Raw genomic sequence first — 24,363 nt, 5'->3', positions numbered from 1 at the left:
ATAGGCCAGAATAAAAAGCACATACACAAATGTCTAATTTTGGAGAACACACAGACTCAGGCAGATTTTTGCTACATGTGCCCCTATTTATCATCAAAGCGGACGCAAGCTTTTTCCATGTGGCCGTGTAGGAAACGCACATGCAGGAATTTACAAACCAACCAATGATGGGAGATGGATTACAGTATAGTACTTAGAAAAACTAACAACTAAATAACCCATAATTTTTACAATTATCTGTGTATGTATGTGTGTGTGTGTATGTCCTCCAACTTTAAATATCAAAACAAAAAAAAAACATCTCCGGCTCACTGGCAGGTCATATACCTCTTGCAGTTGCCATGGTAACAAGTGTCCCAATGGAAAAGGGTTCCAGTCGAATCCCACGAGGCTTGGCATTTGATGGAACTGTTGTCAGGATGCAAGACAAATGATGACGTATGGCAGGTCGCACTGACACACACACACACACATGCACACACACACTTAAGTACAAAAGCTTTTAAAGTATGAGCAATGCAAGTCTTAATGCTGAGACAAAATAGCAATATTGCGATATATTGATTTGCTATTCACTATTTTTTCACTACATTCATAATGCATTAATTGATGTTATTGGTGGAAAACATCACTACTCCCGACAATATTCACAACAGTGACAAAATGCCCCTTTTACAGCAACAAAAATCGAGTCTGCAGCAGACAGCGACAATATCAATATTTGATAATGATTTGTTGATTCTGTACGGTGAAGGATCTGGTGTAAATATTGATATGCACCCAACAACTGGTTCAGTTGCTCACTTGTTAAAGCCTGTCCATCTTTTTAATAGGAAATTAATCTCAGTGGCCAAGCCTGTGTAACTACAAACACTGTGTACCTATTACTCTTATTAAATGGATTTTACGCTCCTTGCTACTCCATTATTTTGCTTCGACAAACTGTCTAGACTCACAGCATCGCCAAAAATGGAAGTAATTGTCCTTCCTTTTTTTTTTAATAACCCCAATACCAAGAGTCGCCAATAGTGGCAGTGAATGACTTCATGTAAAAAAATTCCCCAAAACTATTTGCAAGATTCCTCCAAGAAAACATTAGGAAAAAGCCAGAATCTATTTATTTATATTCTACATTTATATTTTCAAGATTTGACACTCAGTTCACCCTTATTTTTTCGCCTGGACCTGCAAATACAAATTTGTGAGCACCATTCTTTCAAAAAGTAAACTCCCAATTAAAGTTTGCTGTCAAACTAAACCTACAAAATAACTTAGGTGTCTGTGTATGTGTGTGTGTCTGCTAGTTTTGCGTGTGTGGGTAATATATTGCACCCGAGGGACACAATAACTAGGCTTTATTTATGTCTTTACCTAAGATCATTCACCTCTAACAAATAGCTCTGGCGCTCTAACTATAAACATGGAAAATACTGAATACACCAAGACATATTCATTCTCATTTTCGACATTGATTAAAAAGTGACTTAATTAGAGCAGGTCATACTCAGTGTAAAATATTTATTCTGACTCACTAATGAGTACAAAAATAAATATTGTAGTAGGAGGAAGGTAATTGTCTTCTCTTAACCATCCTTTCCTAACCTAACATGTTTACTGACTTTTCACATTTTGTAGCTATATATTATATTATGATTATTGGCAAGAAAAACATTGCATTGTGTTATTTTGATTCCAAACTGTAGAAAAGGACAATTAAGAGCATCGATGTGGTTTTAATCTGACCTAAAAGTTGCATGCATAATTTATAACATGGATTTCCTCCGAATGATTTTATGCTTTAATGTAGATAAATACCCCCCACAGCAGCTAGCGTGTTATAATATTTGAGGAGTTATAATAATTTGCATTTCCGGCACACACAATACTACTTGTTGACAAGAAAGTGCAAAGGTTCATAAAAACCACTGGGAAAAGACGCTTGTCATTCCTGTAAAATGGCTTCAATTATCCGGCAGTTTCTTTCGAAAGCTTTGCATGCTTTACACTCATTAATAATGAATATAAAATATATAAGCAACAATGTGCTCACCATTTGATGCAACCTTAAGAAAAGCCATGGAAAGAGACACATTTAAATGTCAGATTATACCAAATCTGTCTCCTAAGTGCTCTTTGTCCTCTCCACCAGTTCATTTCTTGTGATAATTAAGCCCTCACTACTTTTTCATATACTTCTACTTTACATAATTAGCCTTGAGCCAACTATCTATTGTATAAGGTAGTCACACAGCGAGGTCCAAAAGACAAAACTACTCTCAAATGGAAGAAAGTAGACTTTATAGAGTGCGGCCATAATCAAAAACTCGACTCATTAGGCTACATTTTGGAGTTTATTGCTTAACCTATGAGGAGATTTTAGCCTAGTATAAAATGACTGACTCCATGTACAGCTGTATATATTTTTTTAAACAAGACACCTGCCATCATTACATCTTGATGACTTACAACGGTATATGCGCATGCGAGAACAGAAGAATCGTAACAATCCAATAGTCATTTCAAATAAAATCCAATATCAGTAAGTGAGTGGGAGAGACTGCAGTGATTCACTAATGTTATTACTTCATTTATGACTCCCAATACAGACCACTTTATCACAGTGCCGAGAGAATATTGGAAGGGTACCCACGTGTGACTTTAAATGTGTTTGTTTTGCTCTTCAGAACAGTGCACATACTATTATCAATGTCCTCTCGTGTAAGAAATGTCAGGCTGGCAGATTTATTAATGAAAAATAGTCTGTTTTCACAAGGTTGAGCTCACTGTCTTTGAATAAAGAAGGCTCTTAGTGTGCTCATTTATAAAAGGAAAAAGTAATAGCATATGTTTCAAAAAGTTGGTTTCAACTGAGCTAGTTTTAAGATGATGTTGAAAGCACAAATTATAAGGTGAAGGAGGTTTTAAGAAGGATACAGCTTTTATGTTAAATAGTAGGAATCAAAGATACGCTAGAGAAGTTTAATTTCAAGGAGCTTAATTTGTTCATTTTTTTCCCCATCACTGAATTCCTGATTCTAGGAGGGTATTATTCCTCCTCTGCTTGCTAAACAGTTGAGGCTCTTAATCTAATATATGAGGAAAGTTGATCTTTTTTTTCCTGCGTGAAATTCTTTAACTAAACCACAGGCTCTGATTGTCACATGAAAGAAAATGAGAGGCAATTAAGAAGTATTCTGCAGCTCGCCAGACACAAACAAAACGGCAGTAGCTTTTCTTCAGTGTCTCACAAGTAATTTAACTAAATTTTGCCATCCAAAATGCATCAGATACATCCATTAACATTACTCTTACTACCACCACCATATTTTTTGCACGCGATTATAAGGCGCATGCGTCCTTGCTATCTTTAACCATTATAATGATTATAATATGAATACATCATTGAAAATTATATTAAGTCCACATTATAGTCCGGAAAATACGGTACTCCTTTTTATATTTACCCTCAAATCCCTGCAGCTCCCTAACAGGTTATTAGTATTGGTATCAAGAGGGTGGCATCACAATTATCAGTGTAATGTTTTGTTATGTGCAAAACACAAAACCTGTGAAGTAGAAAAATCAGACTTTTCTTCATCAAGTGGGGGAGGGACTTGCATTTATATGGCTGATAGGTTTTAGATCCAATCATTTGGTGTGTCAGGAACCTGCTTAAGATGAGGCAGGGGATCAAAAGTAAAAGGAATATGATGTGAAGCTGTCGGAGAGGGACCTGAAATATGTCTGTCAGTGACTTGTCTGCGTCTAAATATGAGCAAAGGTCAATAAAATGACAACAGTCAGCCCCGACCACAAGGTGATGGAGACAACAAGAAGCACGTTGCGTGGCTGTGATAAATGACTCTATACGCTTCTGTCACTTGTGCTTTGGCATCCAGTCAAAGGCACAATTTAGTGTAAAATATTACACGGGCCACTCCACATGACAAAGTTTAATGCTGATGTATGAAGAGACAGAGGGAGCAGGCAATGCTTCTCAAAGGGCAATTAATTCATGTGCCTTATACACACACTCAAGCATAGCGCAGGGTAGACACGACCAAAGGAATAGTTGTACGCTGGTCCGTGTCTTCATACATAATGATAATAATACTGTCAATTCACGTCCTTTGCAGAGAAATATGCTTTTGGGATTCAACGCAGTGAGTTTGTTTGACTGTGCCTTTCCTTCGTTATTAGTTGGCTTTGCCGTTGGACAAATAAACTATCAGTGGCTCGCCAGGACCTCTGTTTCATTTGAGTCCTTAAACTCATTTACATGTTGCCAGAGATGGGGTGTTATCGAGCAGAACACAATCTATGTAGCGCCTGGCACAGAATTAAGGATGAGAAGAGGAAACTTTCCTTCCTTTCTATGCTTGGAAGAGCTTGCAGGTCTATATCAGTGTCTCTGCCCTGGTATTTTTCTTTTAGGTGTTAGCCTCAGCCTGAGAGGGTGAGGAAGTAAGGAGAATGTGGAACAAGATAGTCATTTTTAACATTAACTTTGCTTCGTTAAGCGAGAGGAAACAAGGTAAAATACACTGCAAATTGTAAGCAATCGGTAAAGTCTATCTTTTTCGGACAGAATAACACTTGGTAAGCAAAGTGGCTTTATATGAATTCTTCTCCACTAAGTACAACAGCTTGAGGGCATTATGGCATTCTGCTCTCATCCATTAATTTCCCAATATTCCACGGCAGCGAAGGCCTATTTATAGGCCAGGGGATGATTAAGTGGAGACGCGCAAGTGCCACAAAGGGACCCAAGCTCATTTTATTCTTCCTCTCTGCTTCTTTATTCAGGCTTTCCATCCCTCCTCTCGCCCAGTCTTTTTTTTCTTCTTCTCTTAACTCAGATACGTATATCTTTTCACTTTATGCAACTGCCTTTACAGTGGCCTTAAGCAAATGCTAATGGTTATCTCTCCTCTGGCATCAAAATAAGCTCGAAGGGCACCTATTAGCGGACAAAGAGGAAGGAAATATAACACGCCATCCGACTTACTAATATTCTACTGCAAGTCGTCCTTGAGTGAATGTGGAACGGCGCGGGGGAAAGAAAGGACTAAGCTCATTTCCATGTGTACACTAATGATTAATGGAAGAGGAAAGAAGTCCAATAAATGAACCCTCAGATATTTCTGGGTTGTTTTAAAGGACGCTTCGGTGGCTCCATTTTCCTGGAGGACTTAGAATGCAGGATGCCGTGGAAACTAATTAAGAAGACAATAAATGTGCTTCAGTGACCGGTTTTGTCAGAAAGTGTTTATGTGGCTGATGCTTTATCGCTAATGAATGCAGGCAATAGGTTCTAATAGGTATTGCTTTTTCCTTTTTTCTTTTTTGTGGGACCTGTTTTTTTTCCTTGAGTTTTAAGTAGGATGCGGAAAGTCACAGCCCCAAGAGTTTTAATAGAAAAATATCCTATTTTCATGGCATTTGGAAGAATTGTAGGTTGGAATAGAAAACAGTAAGTCACCTTTTCATAAGTTAGCATTTAGACGGATTAATGAGCAAAATTACTATACAAAAACATTCAGTCGTTTCTGTGTAAGCTTGCTACTGATTCATTTTCTGTGAAACGGTTACTATTTCTCAGTTTTTTTTTCTCTTTTAATTGCACTCGTTATTATTCTGCCTCTTTGAAACCCTAAGCAGGACTTGTCTTTTTAGTCTTTTTGCATTTCTAACACAATGTAAGACTAATTTTTCATGAAATATGCACGCGTTTCAGAAGCCTGCAGGGCTTTACACATTAACATAAATGCACTTTAGTATATTGCATCATTGTTGGATCGTCTATTTAATAAAATGAAATAAAATCGTGGTGGCACAGTGAATGAGTGGTTAGCACGTCTGCCTCACAATTCGGAGACTGAGGGTTCAATCCCTGCTGCAAAAAAATGTACCCCCTATTTATCACTTTTGTTCAATAACCCAAAAATCCAAAGTATCACATCCAACTGCTGGATTTATATTGAATTAAAAAGCTCACACCCTGTTGCTCACCTCTACTATTAGACCAAGGAAAATGTGAGGTTGAGGAGCTTAAAGAGCAGAACCCCTGAGATGTTTTCCCCTGAACCATTAAAGCGAGTGAGCACAATGGAAGACTATTTTCCCTCTGATAAGTCATATTAGTCAGACCCGTTTTCTTTCTCTGGCCCTCTCCAGCTGTCTGAAATATAATAACTGCAGTCACTGTAGCTGACCTCTTTCATGGAAACATGCTGGCTGTAATCTGTACAACTTCAATGTCTGAAGCCACTGCTGGGTGCTCCCAACTGTTCACGTAACAATGGATCTGGGAGGTAGTGCATTGCTTTCGCAGCAGAGAGGTGCAAGATGAACACATACCTCGTGTAACCCTTCTATGCACTATTGTTAGGATACAGGAACATGCGGGAAAGCATTGGGGATGTGAAGCTGTGAACAACTCCAAAACAGTGTTTCCACCAAGTGAAGAATGATTTTCTCATGGAAGAAACCTTTTATATCTGATTACTCTGACACATTAACCTTTCGTTATAATAAGGCTTTGATAGGATTTCAAACTGTGTGGATTTACTACACCATTATCTGACAATGATGGAAATAAAACACAGTAAGAATTAGGGTTAGGTGAAGACATTTGGAAAAATGCAGAATGAGGTGTGATTGATGTCGGGGAAAAATTCAGTTTCTCTATTATTATGTCTGAGATTCTGAAAATTTGGCAGTTGGCAATCATCAACTGTTTTGAAATGTGTATTATTTCTTTTAGGTCAGCAGTCCGTTGTTTTTAGGCTTTCTTGCATTGGACAATGAACCTGAGATAGACTTTGCTACCTCTATGGTTGGGTGATGCAATCAGGCTCCCCCGGCTGAAGGTGACATGGTTGGTTACCGGATTTTCTACTGAATAATCCCAGAATCAGGATTGAGGTTCCTCCTAGAATGAGCTCAGAAATGGGAGTGTTAGTGACCAAGCCATCCATGGAGTAAACCTCAGCGTACCCTTGAGATGAGGTGATCTAGTAGGATGATGAATGGGGCACTTATGTGGAACATGGGCTTGCCTCTGAAAGCGGGAGGTAGTAGTGGATCTGAAGGTGCTATCATTGCAATTGTTTAATCATATTACTAAATGCCGTTCGCTCTCATGGTTAGTTATAAAGGTTTCGGCCATCCATTTTCCGTGCAGTACCATAAAAAGTTGTGTGTGACGTGACCTTTTAACAGCTCTCGCCATAGCTGAGCCCTGTATGATAGTCCTTTTTTTAAATGCAAGTGGAAAAAATTACCAAAACAACATTAGGTAGTTTAAGGCAGTCATTCTCTAAATGGGATTTTTCACTATTCATGCAAGTCTCATTTTACAGCTATACACGGTCAGTGTTTGATTGTTATTGTTTAGAGAGGCTGAGGTGTTTTGATAAGTTAAACTGTTTAAAAATGTGTTGTTATGTGATCATTATACCCTCGGTTTTGACTATAGTGGGTGGAACTGGAATGTTTTCCCTGCAATAAATGGCAGTTCACTGTAACACCATCTGAAGGCTAATTTAGTGATTCATTTCATTGTATGGACAGACCCATCCATCAGGGTCACGTCTGTTTGTAAAGGCTGTTTTGTTATTTGCAATCCTTTTAGCTTGAGTGTGATGAGACGAGTGTTTTGTTTTAATCCCCATACCTCCTCCCTCCTTCGCTCTGTGTCTCGATCAACATTGTTGTCGATAATCAAGCGCTCACTAGGACTTTGGTCTGTTGACAGTCTTTGTCAAAGCCTGGCATTCGCTTTGATTAAAGGAAAAGGCACATTTCGCAAATATTACGCCTACTTCAGCATGTTATCCAGCACCCTGATGTTCAACGCATGTTCTATTGCTTCAATTATTTGCTCTCACCATCCTTCAACTACTGATACATCCAAAAATAGCCATCGCAGACCACCGTAAAAAAATTTCAATGGTTATTTAATGTCCCTACCCCTCTTCGGTCAGCTGTTTACAGCGACATCTTTGCTGAGTGGACTCCCCTAATATGGTAACTTTGTTTGTTTTGTTCCCACAAGAGCCATAAGGGACAAAGACAATCGTTGGTGTCGAGCTGTTTGTGAGCCTTGGCTTGTTTCCAATTTAAAGATGACATATGCAAATGGACTTTTTTATTATTTGCGCATAGTTGTGGTCCATAGTGCCTGCCCACTTACGTATCAAGCGTGAAATTAAAAGAGCAGATAATTCTTGACCTGCTTAATTCCAAAAAGTTCTGGACTTCTGCACCACTGTTAGTTATACAACAGCGGGGTCAATTTCCATAACAGTTGCAACCCACACAAGTTTTCGAGAGTCTGCTAGCAAAGTACACCAGAGCTCAATCATGTCCAAAACATAAGCCGCAATGTAGTATTAGCACTGATTAGTTTAAGAATTGGTAAATTAATGTCATTTCTAAATTGTTTTATTCATTTTTTAGCAATCAGTAATTTAATAATGGCATTAGGGTTGAAATAAACAAAAGTAGCTAATTTGATCACACCGTCGGCACTGGTCGTCATGGAGATGAAAGCCGTACTGGGCATTTGCATGAGATAGAATTTGCCTCTAGACTCTAGAGTTTATTTATTGGATGTTAAATTTGGTGTAATTCTTTCTCTGTTGTGTATTTTGAAACCAAAATGCTAAAGACCGTTTATCATGACACCAGGGAACCCTTTTCAATGTTGACAAACACCTGTGGGATAATTCGGCTTTTAATGTGAATGCTGATTTGTGGTCTTAATTGAAAGTACAGTTGTTTTAGCCAGTAGGTATTCACATAAAAAAAACACGGAAAGTCTTGCTCACAACGCCTAAAAAGTCACCGTTTTTTTATTTTTCTTAAATGAAGTGCACATATGAGGCTACCAACGGATGATGACAATATTGTTGTCAACACATCAATACCCATCCATGCAGGGCATGTGGGTACTGGATTTATGCATCACGCGCATTTTGGAACCATTAATATTCAAAACCATCTGTTCAGCAAATCTTTCTGCTTTTGCGTACAGATGAATATGCTACAGTCAAGCAAGGATCTCTATACCATCAACATGGAATTCCATTATGTTAATCTATATATAAATTAACCAACTATTAATTATTATTATTATTATTCCATGTGAAAATAGGATAGAATGCCTGAAAGTACTAAACTCTTCCTACCATGTCATTATTGTACGGAGTGGAAAATTGAAAGATCATCATCCTTCCCAGTTAAAAATGTATTTGACATCTATCGCTGTCATCTGGGATGAATCCAGGTAGGCCTTATTGACAATTGGTGTGTGCATAGTTGCTAGTGAAAGCTCAGTTGGCTCTTCTACGCTCCATGTTGTTTCAAGACACAATCAACATTCAGAGTCATGCGGTCAATTATATCTTTATTGATCTAGTGATCTATTTAAGTTACAATTTTATGGCCACGTTATGTTAGGCAGATGGATAAATGCCCTCATATTATTTACACTTCACGTCTGGTTCAATTTCAGACTCTCTCTATTGCCCTCACACACACACACATGCACAGACACCCACACGTCCTCATTATTCACACAGATACTTGCCTTGTAAGGACATCCTTATCCTGCATTCCAGACTCTGCTGGATGTGCTGCTTCGGTCCAGCACCAGCCATCCTTTCCCAAATCAAGCTGGTTTTTTTTGCTGAGTAGGTGTGTTTGTGTGTGCATATTTACCGGAGATCAGAAACTGCAAGTGTGAGAAAAGATGAGTTGACAAGAACATAGGCAAATATTAATATTCAGACTTCAAATTAAGTGATGAAACTGAATTACATCTATTCCAATATGTTTTCCTAGACATTTTCAACAATAAACCCATCGGAATGTTGACTTGCAAGCAGCTCTCTGATTTTTTTCTCAGCTCTATTTATTTCTAATATCTGCTTAGGCCTGTAGGCATATTTGCAATGAATTAAATATGAATATTATGGTTTAAGAAAAGTGTTTGCGCTCTACTTTGCTTTACAAACCCTTGCGGAGGTCAGAAGCTTCGGAAGTGCCAAGGTAATTGCAAATATTGATTGCGATACTCAGCAAAACAGATACACTGACTTGCCTACACCACATGGCAATAAAGATGTCTTTCAAGATGCCATGGATGCTGTATGCTTGTTATGAATAATTGACTTTCATTTAACAGTTGTCTAAATGTGTTCAAATGAAACGGGACTTGGACATCACACTCCGTATTCCTATTCACTAATAGTCAGTAGTACTCTGCATAGAAATGTATATAGAGTTGTACTTATTTAAACAAAATATCCATTATAAACAACATACATTTACTGCATTGTTTATATTATTATTGCATACTGACTTACACTGTACTGTAGTAAATCAAATGTTACAATTTCATAGTGCACACAGCGATCAGCATACTGTACTTTAAAATATGATACTTGTATGATGATGAACTCTACTATATAAATATCATTATGAACCCCTACCTATTAGTAGTACAAAGCACTATATTAGGAATTATAGTACTCTGTATTCCACCACGCAATAGGATATAATACAAAGCTATATAATGTATAATACTGAATTATATTTTATGGTAGAAACGTTACTATACAATATCATACCACATTTTGCTATTTCTTTCATCTATTCATCTAATGGAAGTATAGTGACCGACCGGAAGAACAGTGTAATGCACTTGCATCAGATTCGAGAAGTTACAATAAACCCATATCCACCTGTTGCCAGAATGAGTAATGGCTTATTTATTAGCCATTAATTTCCTGTTGCACTCCTTGTCACTTTACCACGACAGCCTGCTGCACATTATGGTGCAATATGTGTGATGTACTGTATTTTACAAAATGGGTCAATAATACATTGAATTATGTATATCTGTATTTTTCTATTCTCTACTATTTTTTTTAAACGTGTAATCTTTGCCTACGTTCGTCCATGTACTTGCAGCAGCTGCCACATCCAAAAATAATGACGCAACTCCAGTTGCAAGTTTGCCTTGCTGTTGATGCCAAGGGGTAAAGGGGTGTTAGTGGGTTGGGGGTGATGAGTGGGGGTGATGAGGAGCTTTACAGACATTTGTCAGCACTAACAGCAAGTGACAGTTTGCAGAAACGTCCTAATAACTGTCTCACTTGACTAATTGTTGTTGCTGTGGAATGTATTCCCACAGAGGTCCTTCAGATATCATTGGGAGCATTTCTTTAGCTTGTCTGTCTTTTCACGATCTTGTCTTTAAAAGTCAACTCAATTAAAGGGGCACACACATGGATATTACCTGATAAGGTTTCTCTGCATTGGGAGCAATCAGGAGCATCAGACGGAAATTTGCTAGATAGATTTTAGGGATTTCTACAGATTGATTATTTAGAGTCCTACTTCTTGTTTACTTTCTAATGAATTACTTTATTAATTGCAGACTCACTGTTTCTTGTTCATTCCGAGTTAGCCTGTAGAGAGAGCTGGGAGGTCGTGGTTGATTTTGAAGTTGCTTTCTGAGCCTGTCTTCAGCCTGAGCATGTTAATGTTTTGATCCTTCATTTTTCCATGTTAGCTGTCTGTTATTGCAGGTTGATTTATTTTTAGTGAATGATTTGTGTTGTCTCATAAGGGTAAGCAAATTACAGGCGTGGTGATAAACAAAGCGTGTGTGTAAGCATTTTGCCTTTCTGTGTAAAAGACAGATTATCAATACTCTGTGGTTATGTTAACAGTGCTTTTTCCTCACCCATCTACTCGCAAAATGGTTGGGGTCAAAGATTGTAAAAGTTAACCCTGTTGTATATATCACAAGTCCTAGTGGGAGAATGGCAACATGGGAGAATGGAGATCCACAGGTTGGAACACTAACCAAACAATGGTTCCAAACAGTAAAAGAGGAACTGATTAGCATGGCATTTGCCACAATAACAATTTTAATCTAACCATCGTAAACCAATAGAAAGAATAGTTGATTTGCAGAGAAGACACATGATTATCAGAGTAGATATTGTTGTTTTTTACGGAGAAACTCACAAAAAATTGATGTCATTGCCATCTTTCTTAACCAACCTCAAATGTAAGATAAGAAACCTTTTCACTCTTGTTGTACTCTACAGTTAAAACCCTGTCATATTTACAATAGCTGGGTCGAAAATGTGAACCATAAATACTCAGGAATACTCCAGTTAACCCCAAGAGTTCAAAAACAGCAAACCTGTGAATGTGTATGCAACAGGCCAATGTCAGCTTTTCGATAAAGCTCCTATTCAGCCTGTCACAAAGCAAAGCCATCTTTAGCCACAGCTATTTCACAATAACAGGCAGGTGAGGGGAACGGTTGTTAGCTTTGGCGGACCTTGTCATGTTAAAATGCAATTGTGACATACTGAATAATGCAGCAGCCGTTAGCGTGGGGCAATTGAAGTGAATGAAAGTCCTCTCTGTCAGGCTTTACCATTCAAAGCGCATCAGCTTCTCGTTTCCATGGCACCCACCTCTCTGTGTGTGCCAGTGCTATGTTTCCACCAGTACGTCTGGGCAAGTGAGCGAGGGAGGATGGAGGGATGATGGAGAAGGCTAGAGAGTGTGAGAGACGCTCGCGCAGAGTGAGGCTAAAGGCTTTTAGTAGTGGTTATCTCTCCTTTGCATAAAGTCCCCTTTTGCTTTCTGCAGTGTGAGAATGCTTTCTGAAAAGACACTAGCCAATTCGTAAAGAAGTGCGGCTGTGTGTACAACTCATGGAGTAATGTGGATAAACTCAACTCATTTGCAGTCTCCTTCAAAAATGAGACGGTTTGATCATGGATGCAAATGGGATACACTTTCTGGAATGGCGCAGGAGTGCTTCCCGGCGAGTCAAGACGATTTCAGAGAGCGCCAATCAATGTAACTAAGTCAATCAGCGGGACAACATCCCCGTGAGCCACTGCGCTGTAAACAACTGGTAGCACATCAGACACGATACTTTCGCGTCAATTCGCATTGCTTTTTTCAACTGCCATGTTGAACACGGATGGAAAGAATGTAAATCATTATTACCGATTGACTGATTCAAGTGACGACAGAAATGACAGCTTGTCCCTAGAAAGAAACACTCTTTACCATTCTCTTTTCATACAAACTTCTGAAAGAACCAATTTGCTCACATTACCTTTCATTCTAAGTTCTATAGAAAAATTTATGAGTGAGGTGAATTCACAATAATAACGCATTTGGCCCATCTGTTTGTAACAAATATTGTGTGTAGAACTGTCACGTTTTAAGTTTTGGAATTATATAGGATTCCCATTATGATTTAATTGTTGTCCTTTGTTATCATCATAAGATAAATTCACTTCTGTAGTAATTTTTGAACCAGGCTAAAATATCTGTAAACAGGCGAGTTAACGGTGAGTTAAAGACACCGCATGGGGGAACCAGCCGGTGGCGCCGTGAGGCCGCACAGCAGGGGAACCTCCACCTCTTCGGGTGTGAGGTCCACCCTTCAATTTATTGGCGTGGTTGCAGGAACAAAGAAAAGTTCTTCTTTGGGCCTAAATAAACAAAGTTTTCCTGCTCCTGCAGACTCCCCAGAGATCTACCGCTGTTTTATTAGGAAACACAGGATTTCTGCACGACTAAAGCTTCTGCTTGTTCTACCAGAACAATTCTGTACTCCCTTTTCAATTCTACATCACCCTTGTTCGCTATGTAAAATAACTGATTTGACTGTGCCATTTGGGAGCCCCCTAGACCCCCCCTACATATCTCCTATCATAAGTTAGCCATACACTGACCAAACTGCAAGCACAGAGCCTCCATATAACGACTGTGAAAATAACGAGCTGCGAAATTTAGGCGCATTATGCCGTAGCCACCTGAGTACACAACTCTTTGGCTCTCATCTATCATATTTAGACTCGTGCTAGCTGAGCATAAAGACCGAGCCTCCAGCAGGCGAGGCGCCCTTGTGAAATATGCGAGTGTTCCGCGCTAAGTTTCACTGAGACGCTGGCCTCATCCTTCCTATTTGGGATAAGTGGATCCACTCTGCCGCCAGCCAACTCCGGGAGATGTAAAGCCGGTAGAATCTGTGTATTCATAAAGCATCTCCGGTGCCATCTGTTTACTTGACAAGACAATCTGAAAGCCTGGTGTTGAAATTCACTGAAGGATAATCAAGAACTCGGTCCGGCTGTCAATTACGGTTCCCGAATTGGCCATGATAGCATTTGGATGAGATCTACGATGAGAGCTATATTTAAAAAATCCGAGAGAATGGAATATTTGACCTGCATCTGACCTGCAGTGGGTGATTTATTGTAGTGTACCTTTTTAATGTTAAAACACGTGCCTGTAAAAGGTCAAGTTCTAGTTCCTGCTAGCAATGGGTATTTCTTTCATGCACTGTGAGGCTCCGCCGACTTGTGCCTAAATCCTCAACTTCAGCGTAATTATGCAAATGGCCCAGATGGCGACATGATGGCTCCCATTCTCTTTTGATTTTCTGACACTGCAGATGGCCGTCGTGCAGACCCACGCAAAGTGACACTCGCTCAAAGTCAATGTTCACGCAAAACTTGGGGTTCCTTTGCAAGGGAATCTCATTTCCGTATGCACCGCAAGCATCACTACTACCAAAAAGTGTTTTTTGGTTTTTTCTATTGCCGGTCATGCAGCCTTTCTAGTAAAAATAAGAGTAGGCGTTAGCAGGATGTCCTTATTGACACATTTAGTCATCTTGGTGTGCTCATGGGGAGAGACAAGCATTGATAATTACAATGCTAAATTTGGATGTGCTTTCTAATTTATGTTCAGACATTTTTATTGGGTGAGGGTGTGTAAACATTACCGTGTTTAAGATTATTTGGATTAACTAGAAATAGTCATCAACGTCATCTGAATTGGTAGAATACTAAGCATTGAAATGTAAAAGGCAGAATTGCTCATCACTTACTTAGTCTAGAATTTTGCAGTTTTGGGTGGAAAATATGTATTTGTTTATTTTTGAAATAATGATGTATTCCCTGGGATGGAAAGACACATTTATCAATGCACATTATCGCTTCTATTGAATGGAGGAAAAGTTAAACAAACACACACACACACACACACACACACACACAAAATTGCAATCGTGGACCACAGCTCATTTCGTTTAATTATCCTGTGTAACTTCCTATTTTATAACTTTAATTAAATCCGAAGCAACATTTGAATAAGCGTATCAAAATCTTTTTTTTGTCATTAATTGTTGTGTAATGATATCTTGTGATGCATGCATATTTAAATATCATATCCTATCATGACTCCTCACCCATAATTGATATTAATCCAGAGAGGTGAAAGATTAATTTAAAGATTCGCCCCACAGTTTTAATAATAAGTTTTGCTTGCTGGTCAAAGCTTTGACTTATTTATTGGGATAAAATACAATGTCTATCTTTGATAGCAGGGCTGCTGAGCATAAAGCTTGTGTTGCCCCATCGACCCACTGGGAGATGTTCATTGGAGGTGGATGCTGATAAGATGTGGGTGGTGTTAAATCAATAACATGTAGCCCATTCCAGAATTGCAGATATGCATCTTTGTGGGACATATCCGGTGGATATGGCCGCTTTGAAGTTGTTAATCAGGGTGATAAGGCCACTCGCGACTTCCCATGTTTCTTGAAACATAAACCATAATGCCTTAGACTTAAAACAGTCCCTTTCTTCAAAGTTTTTATGTGGACTGATGGACTTTATTCTTTCATTTCCTGCTGTTTGTTTAGCAGTCTTGACATTTTTTCTTAATGAAAATAGAATTTCAAATGCAGTTTATTTAATGTCTGATTATTCTAGCGTCAAACTGGCAACTTTGGAACTCAAGTTAGTGCATGGGGATAGTGTCCCAAGATGGATGACTCTTGGGTGAGGTGAACTCATTGGCTTTAAGAGTCAGAATCTGAATTTTAATGCTAGCTATTTATTACAACTAAAATAGAGTGGATGTCTATTGTTGGCAATTGCAGTGAATCAGCTAAAAGAAAAAAAAAAGGAACAAAAGCATGTCAACTTCTGGTTGAGTTAATCTTGTCAAAATTGACTTGCTGTCTCCTGGGATCATCATTTCATTGCAACACAACATTTGTCACGGTTTTGCTGACTTGGTTTGCTATTTTTCTCATACTCCCATGATACAGACACGAGTATACATGTAGCATGTATTTGCATGTTCATCCTTACACATTTCATAAAGTCATTTAATGTTTACATGCCTCATTACTTGATTCAGAGAGTAATTTGGCATGAAATGCTGTGAAAAAGTACTTGCTCCATCTGAAGTAATCATAGATATCACACTTAAATGATGAATGAATAATACTATTTCAAGATAACCGAGTAATAATGGATTTTAGTTTCCCCTTAAGGATTTTATGGCAACAGTCAGAATTCAGGATTCCATCAATTACAGTAATTCAGACCCTTAAATCCTATGTTTGACGTCAGTTATGGGTCACACAGCACCCATCTCCTCCCATTTTGTTAAATTAAACTTTTTTGACATCTGTCCATAAAATATCCTAAATAAATGTCATAGCAATCACTAAGATGAGGCTTATTTTTATTTGGTTTTCACCTTGGACCTCTGCCATGACTGTCTTGATTGCCCAGTCTCTTCCCCATTATTGAGTCATGAACATTGACCTTAACTGGGGCAAGGAAGGTCAATTGTTCTTTAGATGTGTTCTTGGGTTCCTTTGTGTTATTCAGGATGACTCTTCACTTAGTTCATGAAATCATTTTTTGTAGTTGATGTTCCATCTTTTGTCTATTTGTGGAAAATGTCTCTCATGGGAGTTCTAAAACATTAGAAATGGCTTTATAACCCTTTCCAAACTGATAGATGTTGATGACTACAGTTTTTTTTTTTAGTTTCTCTTAATAATAGCATTTTGTTGTACCTTTTTTTAGAGCTTCTGTCCAACATGATTTTGTCAGACAGCATCTATTTAAGTTATTTCTTGATTGTACTGGTCCAAGGACAGATCTGAGGGGGTGCTTGGGTTGCAACTGCGCCAATATTCTGTTTGTGGGGGTGATGGGGGTGTGGTTGGGTGAGGGGGGCAGTATAAACTAAAACGATGTGCAGCTCTATAATCTTGTGATGAAGTTTTAAAATATGTTTGTTCACATTTGTTCTGTCGCTGTTTAGGTTAAAGTGAGGTCTAACTAATCTTGCAAACTATGCATACAAAAACAAGAAATTGAGAAGGTTGTAAATGCTTTTTGCGTCACTGTAGGAACATTTTAAAGACTGCTTTACATGTTTCAGGCATGTGTAAGAAAATGTATGTATATATATATATATATATATGTATACATATGTATATATATGTATTCATATGTGTGTGACTATATATATATTTTTTGTATATATATACATATGTATGTGTGTATACATATGTATATATATGTGTATACATATGTATATATATATATATATATATATGTGTATACATATGTATGTATATATATATGAGTATACATATGTATGTATATATATGTATGTATACATATGTATACATATGTATATGTATGTATACATATGTATGTATATATATATGTATGTATACATATGTATATATATATATGTATGTATACATATGTATATATATATGTGTATACATATGTATGTATATATATGTATGTATGTATATATATGTATGTATGTATATATGTATGTGTATATATATATATATATATACATACATATATATACTATGTATGTATGTATATATATACATATACACACACATATATAATATACATAGTGTATATATATATATGTGTATATATATATATATATATATATATATATATATATATACATACATACATAGTGTATATATAATAAGGCAGAAAAACGATCTTTTTGTTATTTAATAAACAAAACTGAACAATTTTTCGTCCCCCATCGTTCTCGCTCTCTCTCTCTTTCGGTCTCTCTCTCTTTCGCTCTCTCTCGCTCTCACTCTCTCTCTCTCAGTCCCTCTCTCTCCTCCTCCACTAACCTTGGCACCACGTCACTGGCTGTGCAGCAGTGCAGTAGAACGGGAGTGCATGCAACCTATAGAGCCTCATCGGAGGAGAGAGAGAGCGCGAGTAGGGAGAGTAGCGAAAGAGGAGGGGGTGCTGCACATCGCTGCCGTGTCCTCTGCTTGGCGCTCGTCATCCCCGCTCCCGCATCCTCACCTCAACAAGCCCATGCTTGGGCTCTGTCTCCCCTGCCACTAACACACGCACACGCCTCCTCTCCTCACGCGGACCCCCTCGACATGGATGTCCCGTCGTCTCTGGAGCTGAAGGATTGTGGCGCGTTGGTGCAGTGAACAAAACGAGGACCATGCCGGGACTGCTAATGGATTTTGGGAGAGCGCGAGTGACCATGCCGTGATCCTCGCACGGCCATTTACCCCCCCCCCCAAAAAAAAGAAAATCCTTGTTTTGAGTCGGAAGGAACCGGGACTCAAAGCCACGCGCCGGCGGGATTAAAAACCACGGTGCTTTTGTTCATTTTTTCGCAAACAACATGAAGATTACCTCCCGTCCACTGATGATAAGCAGTGTCGTTTTCAGGTCCAAGCTCAGCCTCATTTCGCTTCTGCTGCTCTTTCTCGGTCACTCTCGCGGGATGCCGCACGTTTTAAGATTCGGTAAGATTGCTTTTATTGACGGCTGCTTTGGAAACACAATGTGCGTGCGGTGGTCCACATTGAAATGACATTGAGCTGGTGAAATGGATTTGTTGAGACTCATTTTCCCCGTCTCTCGGAGTTGCCGAAGCCCTGTTGCTGCTGCTTTACTTTCTCTTGCATTGACTACATGTGTGCGTGTGTGCGTGTCTGTTGTAATGTGGCAATGTAGGCTATACGTATAGAAGTTTTGGAAATGGTTCCATGGTTATTCCTTTTTGCTGCTTTGGAGTACTGGGGTAAAATCTCTTTTTAGGATTTCATCCCAAATTAAAAGTCATGTATGTTAGATTCATTAAAAACTTTAAATCTTGCATGTACAAATAGTTATTTTTACATTGATGAATTGTGATTGGCATGCAAGAAGCCCGTATTTCTGCCCTTGACTCAATGTTGTAGGCGATAAGCTTCAACTGCCTAATGGAGAAGCTCACAAACGGGGGTCTCAAAATTAAACTCGGTTGGAAGCCGCTGGTCTTTGACTTTGCTGTGACTGCACGGTGTCACCTATTACACTTAAAAGGGTGCCGCGTATTCATTTGATGAAAAACTAAATATGAGAGGCTCTTCAGAACATCCGCTATTTGAGGCAAAAATGTTGTGTTTAAGGAAAAAATATGCAGGCCACTTAGGGACAGTCTTTCTAATTTTTCATTTATGCTTGCATTTCTGATCGATATTCAGATGTTTTGCGCTGCTTAGAGACTTCTGTTCCACACTTAAACCCAACTGGCAATTATGCAGGAATGAGCCTTTAAAATATTTATCCGTGCTGAAAATGAGTGCACTATTTAGTTTGGAAGTTCATTTACATTATGAGCCCTAACATTTCTCATTAGGGGTCCTTTTTCTCTTTGTGAATGAAAAAGTCATTTTAGAAGACCTGAGGAGTGACAGGAAATATAAACGTTTTTGCCACTGTAGTCAAGTCACTGTATTCAGACTTAAACTTTAATTGAAGTACGACAGGCCAGCAGAAAAAGACATCACTGGAATATTTTGTCACAGTAAACAGTAAACAGTTATGTGTAAACAAGAAGGCCAGGTGCGCATCTACACAATCAATGGGCTTAGCAAACTCTATCTCCCCTCTGCACCCCCCCTGCAAACCCTCCACTACTTAATGTTATTGGCATCGACATCCCTTTGGAGTTAATTGGATAAATTGGAAGGTGTTGTAAAAGTGCCACACTTGAAAGTAATCACATGGTGCATCTATATGGAAGCGCTATATAATTTATGCAGATCAAGCGTTGGTTGGTATGTTTAGTCTCTCGGCGTCTTGAATGTGTTCGAATCTTAACTCTGTTTGTTGCTAGCACGCACAGCACGGTGGACAGAGTGCATTTAAAGAGTGACAGGGGTGTCAGCGAGTGTTGACAACATGTCCTTGCAATACCCCTTCACCCTGGGGGTCCGATTTGAAAGTCAGGCGAATTCTGCAAGAGCCACCGCAATGACAACGAGCTCCGTTTGTCTCCCCAATGCACCCCCAGTTTGATGAGGGGCTTCTGAGTTCCACGCGTCCTGCAAAGACATAGGTTGCAGTATCCGTATGGTCCCACAGTTAGATACAGGGGGGAAAGCCGCAGTGCAAAGTTTGAAGTTTTTAAAATGTATTATTTCACGTTAGAAATGTTCTGATTAGATCTGAAACAAAATGTACAATCAACAGAATTTACTCTGCCTCGCAGTTCTGAGATGGAGGGTTCAATCCCATGATTTGGCCTTCAGTGTGGAGTTTGCATGTTCTCCCTGTACCAGCCTGGGTATTTTTAGGGGTAGGCCAGCTTCCTTTCACATTAAAAAACATGCACGGTATTCTTTTGAACACTCTAAATTCTCTATAGTGTGATTGTTAGTGTGAGTGGGTTGTTTGTCCATGCTGCCTGCAATTGGCTGGCGACCAGTTCAGGACGTACCCCGCCTTCTGCCCATACTTACCTGGGATAGGCGCCAGCTTATTGTGGGGATAAGCGGTATGGAAGAGGAATGTGTAAAAAGTGTTCTTTGCATGTCTTTCTATGCCTGCGGCACATAGTGGTAGGGGAACATTTAATTGTTTATTCAAGTGTATGCAGATGGTACAATTACCCTTTGTATCCACCTGCTGCAATTTATCTAACAGAATACTGTCATCGCATTTTAGTTCAATTAAACATGTTTCACACTAGGTTAATTCATGGCAAAATTGAAATCAGATTTATATATATATATATATATATATATATATATATATATATATATATATATATATATATATATATATATATATATATATATATATTTCAAAGTGAGTCTACTGGTGCAGAAGTATGCAAGTTTTATTTTTTTTGTCTGGATTCTTCCTGCATTGCAGAAATAATATGCGTAGATATGACTTGTGCTTTCGTATGCTGGGAAACCTGCTCGTGACCAGTCCATATTTAATACTGTGACTCAGCTTGGAGATGGTGCAGCTCAGCTGTGACCCTAATTAGGACAAGGACATACTAGCAGTATAGAAAATAGATGGATGACTGCAGTCCAATCACAAATATCATAAACCCAAAAATTGATCCAATGTCATTCCAAAGTGATCTTACGATAATTTTAAAGGCAATAGATCTCCGTCGAATCTTTGGACTGGTTTGGATTTATTAGGGTGTGCGGGATGTGTAATTACAATAGATATGATCTAGTCTCACTTTTGTTGCGCTGTGCATTTTGATTAGAAGCATGCGGGCCGTGTGGAGGCTGCATCAGACAGGCATCAGAGTCAATATTCACGGCAGATAAGAGGTGATTCGTGTCACCGAGACATTTTGCTGCAGGATAAATCTGATAATCGTTTTCCTCCACAGCCCTTTTCTGATGCCAGACCGTAAAACCTGCTAAAAAATGTCAGGCTGATGTCTGTGGGAGAGACTTTTTTTTCAGCACCCTGGACAGAGATTTTGCTTCTTGGCAGCACTGGACAGTGATCTGCTGCAGAACATTCTTATTTGCTGGATTTAGAATCTTGCACTTTTAACTGTTTATAGACGCTAATTGAAATACTGAGACACAGGCTTAATCATTAGTCTGCCTGTAAATGACAACGGTGTCAGTTAATATAGTTATGGTCATAATTGATATCCAATTCTCAACGTTGGAGCAATTGGTTGTTGACTGCACTTTAATGTATTTGAATTCTGGAAATGGTAATTATTCAATGAAAAGAAGAGTCGAATTGCGTCCCAGGTTCTGTTTTTCACAATTTTTAGATTCTTATCTGTCGCCCAAGTGTTAAATGAATTTAACAACTTTTGAATATGTTGGAAGCATAAAAGAAAACACATTTGTTTTGCCAACAAATGATGCTTTAGTCTCACTGAATTGAATATCAATACTTCTATTGTATATTATTCTTCTTCTCTTCTCACATTCTTCTTAACACTCTTTGTTGAGACTGTTTCCTATTTTGGAATAAGTGTCACAAAAAAGCACAACTCAGCTATGATAGATTTGCATTGGCATATATCTCTTTCATACCAGTTTATCTACGTACACTGAAGCTGGTCACTGATATTGGTATGGTTTTGTGATTGACTGGTGACCAGTCATGGATGGAGTTGATTTTTCTTCAAAGGTTAGTTGAGATGGACTACCTGCGACCTTGATCAGAATTTGCACTGTAGAAAATGGCTAGTAATCAAGTCCTGATACGGATCTGAGAATATCCAATTACACGCGTTTTGTTCCCTGCTTACACTGCCATGACTTATTTGTTAACGACATATGGGATTAGAAAGAAATCTGAAATAATAGGCGTGTTTTTTTTTTTTAACAATCACTTAGAGCAGGGGTGGGCAATTAATTTTCCTAACAGTCACGTGAGCAATCCTCCTGGCCCTAATTGTCTTTTATTGAATTGAATTTCTTTGTAAATCATTTCCATCAACTGCAACGTATGTAGACTTACTATGTTGTCATAATTTCTGGGGAAAATTATAAACAGACGTGTGTGAGTAATAAAACGGGTTCAAATTAAAAGCCCTACACATTTCCCCTGTTATTTTGACCTGATAACGTTAGACACCAGAAAGGTTCTTTCTTAAGGAATAGTGACAAAAACAAAACAGGCAAAGCTAGATGACAGCCACGGGATGGGCTGCATCATTTTAGGAAAACGTAGCATCAATGGTCCTTTTCCATTGCATGTCCTGTCCTGTGGGATATGCTGACTCATCAAATAATGCAAAAAAAAGGAGTCCGAAATGTGGAGGTCAGCTCCCCTGGGCCTGTCCGTTTCCTTCCGGTACCCACTTGTGCTCTGCCAAGACAGGCTGCCTGTAGTATTGTTCTCCTGTCAGACAGCCGTCCCCGCTAACACACGCAGGCATGTTCCAACATGCAACAAAACAGTGGCATTTTGTGTCAAATCTTGTAGCGGTGGCCTCACCTTGTAACACAAAATGCTTGACGAGTTTTTATAGTCATCAGCTGAAGATACATGCATTTTTATAGGAACCGCTGCAGCCTTTTACTCACCCTAATAAAACACACTTGTGCCTTTATATCCTGCTCACTCGTGCTTACGGAGGGCACTAAACGGGATGTTGTCGTCATGGATACGGCAAGGACGTCTCTGAGCCGCTCAAGTAAATATTTAGCCGTTTCGCTTCCGCTTTCTTATGAGGAAAAAGAAACTAAAAAATTGTCCACTTTGAAGAACGCCGAAATCATGGCAATTCGAAGGTGCGGTTTCAACCTTTCGCTTATTTTGGGCTCGTACGAGTGAAATGAGGCGAGAAATGCAGCAAGGAGTGGCGTCATGCCGCAGTTTACTGGTGGGCAAAAAAAGAAGAGAGCTCATTTATTCATTCACATAAGCAAATGAGTCATGGTGGAAGATGTGATCTAATTTCACCAAGGGTCATGCAGACTTGTTATTCACAAAATGCCTCTGGAAGATAAGGAAAAGACGGAAAAGTCAACACTGGAATGAGATGTTTTTTTTTTTTTTTTGTATTCCAATGACCAAAGGAGATGCGGGTCCGGGAGCTAGACTGATAGCATCATCTTCAAACACTGGTCCAAGCACATTTCGTTTGCTTATTTCCTGCCCATGTTTATGTTTCTTTGTGTCACCTTGTGTTGGAATTACTGTATTAAACATAACTTGGAAAGGAAATCAATGCACGCAATATTGCCACTGACAAATAGAGCTTTGTTCCACTCACCTTGTCGTCGCTTTTCCACTTTAAAGGTCCTGTAAAATGGAAGTCAACATCAATAAATTATTAGGGCCAAAAAAATGAATTGTTAACAAGCTTGTTAAATATGAAGTTGGAAAAAAAATGCACCTTACTTGTAATATGGCTTCTAAATGGAGAAAAATAAGGCTGTTCTGTCGTGTCAAATGTCGATGAACTACTTGTTCCAATGTAGAAAATGAATGCTAAATAGTCTAGCTTGTTTCCCCATACCTACCCAGTTATTTTTTTATGTTAGAGAGGTTTAAATTACTCTCAGGGTTCTTGACAGACTTCCGGCTCTCTACGAAAGTAACGCCAGACTTTTAGGTGTAGTTTGCGTGCTCATTGCGGGATTATTGTGACTGTTAAATGTGCCGTGTCATAAAATACAGATAACTCATAGTTGTCTGGTGGCCA

The 24,363-nt window shown here is 38.8% G+C and overlaps 1 protein-coding gene across 2 annotated transcripts in view; it reads left to right on the top strand.

Annotated features, from left to right (window-relative positions):
- The first annotated feature begins 18,104 nt into the window (after window positions 1-18,104).
- Window positions 18,105-24,363, top strand: part of LOC144064815 (glutamate receptor ionotropic, kainate 2) — a 69,145-nt gene continuing 62,886 nt past the window's right edge. For both annotated transcript variants that reach the window (XM_077587628.1, XM_077587627.1), the window contains exon 1: window positions 18,105-18,688. In XM_077587628.1, the coding sequence (XP_077443754.1) occupies window positions 18,565-18,688 (124 nt within the window). In that variant the 5' untranslated portion in view covers window positions 18,105-18,564. The remainder of the gene's footprint in view (window positions 18,689-24,363) is intronic.

The sequence above is a fragment of the Stigmatopora argus genome, chromosome 19, assembly GCF_051989625.1.
Source record: "Stigmatopora argus isolate UIUO_Sarg chromosome 19, RoL_Sarg_1.0, whole genome shotgun sequence".
NCBI classification, from domain to species: domain Eukaryota; kingdom Metazoa; phylum Chordata; class Actinopteri; order Syngnathiformes; family Syngnathidae; genus Stigmatopora; species Stigmatopora argus.
Note: the sequence above shows the minus strand (reverse complement) of the source record. Positions and strands in the feature narration are given on the sequence as shown.